Raw genomic sequence first — 5,144 nt, forward strand, 5'->3', positions numbered from 1 at the left:
GTCATTTTGCAGGGCTCTGGCAGTGCTCCTCCTGTTCCTCCTTGCACAAAGGCGGAGGTAGCGCTCCTGCTGCTGGGTTGTTGCCCTCCTACGGCCTCCTCCACGTCTCCTGGTTTACTGGCCTGTCTCCTGGTGGCGCCTCCAGCCTCTGGACACTACGCTGACAGACACAGCAAACCTTCTTGCCACAGCTCGCATTGATGTGCCATCCTGGATGAGCTGCACTACCTGAGCCACTTGTGTGGGTTGTAGAGTCCGTCTCCTGCTACCACGAGTGTGAAAGACCACCAACATTCAAAAGTGACCAAAACATCAGCCAGAAAGCAGAAAGGTACTGAGAAGTGGTCTGTGGTCCCACCTGCAGAACCACTCCTTTATTGAGTGTTTCTTGCTAATCGCCAGTAATTTCCACCTGTTGTCTGTTCCATTTGCAGAACAGCAGTGAAATTGATGGTCAGTGTTGCTTCCTAAGTGGACAGTTTGATTTCACAGAAGTTTGATTTACTTGGAGTTATATTGTGTTGTTTAAGTGTTCCCTTTATTTTTTTGAGCAGTGTGTATATATATATACATTTTTTTTCTCTCTCTCCAGGGACCACTGATCTGAGATGAAGTCACTGTAGATGCCGTCATCTATAGAGAACACACACTCACACACACACACACACACACACACACACACACACACACACACACCGTGTAGCATTAACAATAGAGTCAGTTTACAAACACACACACACCATGACATCAGAGTCAGCGCCAGCTCGAGGGTCAGCCCCAGCACTGCGACTCTTTGTTCGTGGTCACCGTGCTTGTGATTACGTTTCAAGGAAGACACGGTAATGAGGAACCATCTTAACTACATATTATCTCCACTTTATTTACAGGCTGCCTATAAAATTACACCACATCTACGCTAGAGACGAGGAACTGAATGACGTGGAGATTTGCACTACGTTTACCAGAGTCCCTTGCGCCGTGGGCGTGTCGCTCAGATTTGCACGAAGTGCCCGGATGTCGGGGTTCGGACAACGGGAGGCTGGATTTATGTCACAATAACGCAGTTATAAGAGTTTGTTTTATTCATTTAAACCCGACCAGTAGTGCGTGTTCGCCGCCTCTGCGCAGCTAATACCACGCACGCTGCTCGTCGGCACCTCGCGCGGGCTGTTTGGCTGCGTTTCATAACTTGTTTCTCAGTTTGAAAATGCGAGCATCCCTCCGTTAGCTTAGCTTTAGCTTAGCGTTAGCCGGAGCTGCTATGAGCACACACAGCTGGCCGCTGCGCCGCGCCGACCTGTGAGTATCTATAACGGCGACATGGCCCGTTATAATGACCAGTGTCTGAGCTAGTCCTGCAGTTTAGATCAGACTGTGTTGATCTGGCTTTAGCAGTCTGTCTCTATCTCTGTCTCTCTGTCTCTCTATCTCTGTCTCTCTCTCTCTCTGTCTCTCTGTCTCTCTCTCTCTCTCTCTCTCTCTCTGAAAATCTCTGTCTGTCTCTCTGAAAATCTCTGTCTGTCTGTCTGTCTCTTTCTCTGTCTGTCTCTGTCTCTCTCTCTGTGTCTGTCTCTCTCTCTGTGTCTGTCTGTTTCTCTCTGTCTGTCTGTCTCTGTCTGTCTCTCTGTCTGTCTCTCTCTGTTTCTCTCTGTCTGTCTGTCTGTCTCTGTCTGTCTCTCTGTCTGTCTCTCTCTGTTTCTCTCTGTCTGTCTGTCTCTCTCTGTCTCTCTCTGTCTCTCTCTCTCTCTGTGTCTGTCTCTCTCTGTACTGGGGTTTCCGGCTCCTGAGCCAATGAGATTCTCACTTCAGTTTTATTTAAAAGTGTGAGTTTGATCTGTTTTTGTATTAAATGTTAACTTTTGTTTTTAAGTTACTGTGTTTGAGCGATTCTGTTACAAGTTTTGTGAAGCCTGACTTGAGGCTCCTCCCTCGCTCCCTCCTGTCCCTCCCTCTTATCCATCCCTCCCTTCCTCCCTCCGCCCCTTTTCCCCTCCATCCTTTCCTTTTCCTCCCTCCCCCCTGCTTCCTCTCCCTCTTGTCCATCCCCCCTCCCTTCTTTTCCCTCTCCATCCATCCCTCCCTCCCTCTCTGTATCCCTCTATCTCTCCCTCCCTCCTTACTGTCCCTCCCTCCCTCTTCCCCTCCCTCCCTCTTCCCATTCCTCTTATCCATCCCTCCCTCCTTTTCCCTCTCCATCCACCCTCCCTTCTGTCTCTATCCCTCTATCTCTTCCTCCCCTCTTCCCTCTCTCCCTGCCTCACTCTCTCCCTCCATCTCTCAGGTGACCCCGCCCCTCCCCCTCAGCATGCAGACGGTGAAGTGTGTGGTGGTGGGTGACGGTGCGGTGGGCAAGACCTGCCTGCTGATTTCCTACACCACCAATGCGTTCCCTGAGGAGTACATCCCCACCGTCTTCGACAACTACAGCACGCAGACGTGTGTGGACGGCCGAGCGGTCAGTCTGAACCTGTGGGACACAGCCGGGCAGGAGGAGTATGACCGGCTGCGGACTCTCTCGTACCCGCAGACGCACGTCTTCATCATCTGCTTCTCCGTCGCCAGCCCCTCGTCCCACGCCAACGTCCGGCACAAGTGGCACCCGGAGGTCAGTCACCACTGCCCGGGTGTGCCTGTTCTGCTGGTGGGCACCAAGCGCGACCTGCGGTCGGACCGGGAGACGCTGGAGCGGCTGAGGGAGCAAGGCCTGACCCCCACCACCGCGCAGCAGGGCACCGCGCTCGCCCGCTCCATCGGCGCTGTGCGTTACCTGGAGTGCTCGGCACTGATGCAGGAGGGCGTGCGGGAGGTGTTTAACGAGGCCGTCAGGGCCGTGCTGTACCCCAACGCCAAGAAACAGGCCAAGAAGTGTGTTCTCTTATAACCACCACAGAGTGTGTGTGTGTGTGTGTGTGTGTGTGTGTGTGTGTGTGTGTGTGTGTGTGTGTGTGTCTAGGGATGGCCAGAAATGTAACATGCAATTATGCAAACGCTTCAAGCTACACAAGCTATAATTTCAGCTGAACTTTCATAACTAGGGCTGCAATTGATTTTGTCTTTTGAACAGCTATTTTATTTATGTGTATGTATATAAATATGAATTAGTACAACAAGTTATAAACAATATAAACAAAATATGACCTGTCACCCACGCCAAAACAAAACTCGACAAAAAAAATGAAATTGTCTTAGTAAGGGCTTCCACGAATTCTTATCTCTAGGGATTAGGGGTGGCAGTATTACAATATTTTATTGTTATTGTGATGAATATTATGTCATCTTCTTGAAGTTTGTGTGTTTATGTTCAGTACTAGGCCTGGGTGGTATTTAAAAATAGTAACCATGGTATTTTCTCATTGGAAAATCTGAGCTCGTGGCGACTTGCGTACTAATAGCACTCCTTGCTGGAAAAACTTTCAAAAGCCATGCGTATGTGCTGTATATATTAAACAAATAAATCGGTTGTTATAGCAGAGGCACTCTGGGATCCAGTTATAGATGCTTTTGGAAAACCATTGTATTGGGCACACGCCTGCTGTTTAATTGTAGATTAGTCCTCTCTAGTTCTCTGTCAGTTTTTCAACATTACAGTTATTATCAACATTAATATCAGGTGAATCAGTCATTGATATTACATCGCCCTAACGACTAGTCCTAGTTAGCACTTAAAGAACACTGACCAATCGCATGTTTTATTACAAAGAGAGCATAATTAGCCCTGTTTAAATTAGTGTTTAACCTTCCCAGCCCCAGTGTGCGTGCACAAAAATATTGGACTTTGAAAAGAGCCAAAAATTTTTGTTTCAGCCCAGTTTGTCTTAAATTTCAGTAACCTGATTGTATAGGTAATTATTGGCTATCATTTGACTAATATGCTATTTTGTCTATTTTAATTCCACTCTCTTTGGTTCTGCCACCATTCAAAGTTAAATCAAACAGTTTCTTCTTTTATTTTATAGCAAAACAGCAGCCATATTGCCCCCTACGCTTCCTGTAGTGTATTACAGTCTGTCAGAGCGACTGTGTGGATCATATGAACATTATAGAGCTTTTTAAATGAAACAGTAGAAGCCGTATCGCCCCCTACGCTTCCTGTAGTGTATTACAGTCTGTCAGAGCGACTGTGTGGATCATATGAACATTATAGAGCTTTTTAAATGAAACAGTAGAAGCCGTATCGCCCCCTACGCTTCCTGTAGTGTATTACAGTCTGTCAGAGCGACTGTGTGGATCATATGAACATTATAGAGCTTTTTAAATGAAACAGTAGAAGCCGTATCGCCCCCTACGCTTCCTGTAGTGTATTACAGTCTGTCAGAGTGACTGTGTGGATCATATGAACATTATAGAGCTTTTTAAATGAAACAGTAGAAGCCGTATTGCCCCCTACGCTTCTTCCTGTAGAGTATCAGCTGTTGAAATGTTACAGCTTTGCTGTAGAGCAAGGTAAACTTAGTAGCAAGGGGGCGCTATAGCATGCATTAACTCATGTGTAGACTGGACAAAAAAGACTTGAAACACTCAGTTCTTTCTCAGAATGAGTCAGTGCCACAGACTCTACCTGTTTGTTTGTTGTTTGGTGTTTTGACTGGCAGAAAAAAAGCAGTCGTTGTGATTCGTCCTCGGTCACCCCCTCGAGTACTGAGGGTTAAAACCACCACAGTAGTGTAAATGGTACGCTTGAGTGCGTGCTGGCCTTGCTTGCGTGAGCATTAGCGTTTGTATATTTGCATTGTGTTTCTGGACCCAATGTGTGAGCTGTACTTTTGTATCTCTACATTACATCCATAACATCATAAAACAAAGATTTTTAGGACATCTTAGGATAAAATCAGTGACTGAGCTTCACGTGCACATGACTGACCGGCGTGATGAAGTCGAACACGTCGTCGTGCCTCGCTTTAGGGTTCGCCCTAATAAGTGAACGAGAACGGTACCGCCAAATGTGCCTCTGCCTTTCTTTTTAACCACCGCAGTGCATTTGGATTGGCTCCTTGAGCTTGAGTGTCCCGCCCCCGCTGTGACATCGCTGTGTCTGCTGCGCGCCATTGGCTCACTTCAATCCCAGTCACCAAAGCAGCAGAAGTCCAGTAGCTTTACATTGCCTTGTTGCCATGGAAGTGTCTGAAATTGGCTTCCTGCCTTAA

General features: G+C 47.4%; 1 protein-coding gene across 3 annotated transcripts; it reads left to right on the top strand.

The window, feature by feature from the left end:
• Positions 1-746: 746 nt before the first annotated feature.
• rhogc (ras homolog gene family, member Gc) lies at positions 747-4,058 on the top strand. 3 transcript variants are annotated; one of them, XM_037533171.1, is made up of 2 exons: positions 747-839; positions 2,282-4,058. In XM_037533171.1, exon 2 carries the CDS (start codon positions 2,306-2,308, stop codon positions 2,879-2,881), a length of 576 nt encoding a protein of 191 aa, XP_037389068.1. In that variant the 5' UTR covers positions 747-839; positions 2,282-2,305; the 3' UTR covers positions 2,882-4,058. The 3 variants fall into 3 exon arrangements, with proteins under 3 accessions (XP_037389068.1, XP_017541977.1, XP_037389067.1); XM_017686488.2 differs by lacking the exon at positions 747-839 and adding an exon at positions 872-1,299; XM_037533170.1 differs by lacking the exon at positions 747-839 and adding an exon at positions 1,779-1,823.
• The last annotated feature ends 1,086 nt before the right edge of the window (positions 4,059-5,144 follow it).

The sequence above is a fragment of the Pygocentrus nattereri genome, chromosome 23, assembly GCF_015220715.1.
Source record: "Pygocentrus nattereri isolate fPygNat1 chromosome 23, fPygNat1.pri, whole genome shotgun sequence".
Taxonomy (NCBI): domain Eukaryota; kingdom Metazoa; phylum Chordata; class Actinopteri; order Characiformes; family Serrasalmidae; genus Pygocentrus; species Pygocentrus nattereri.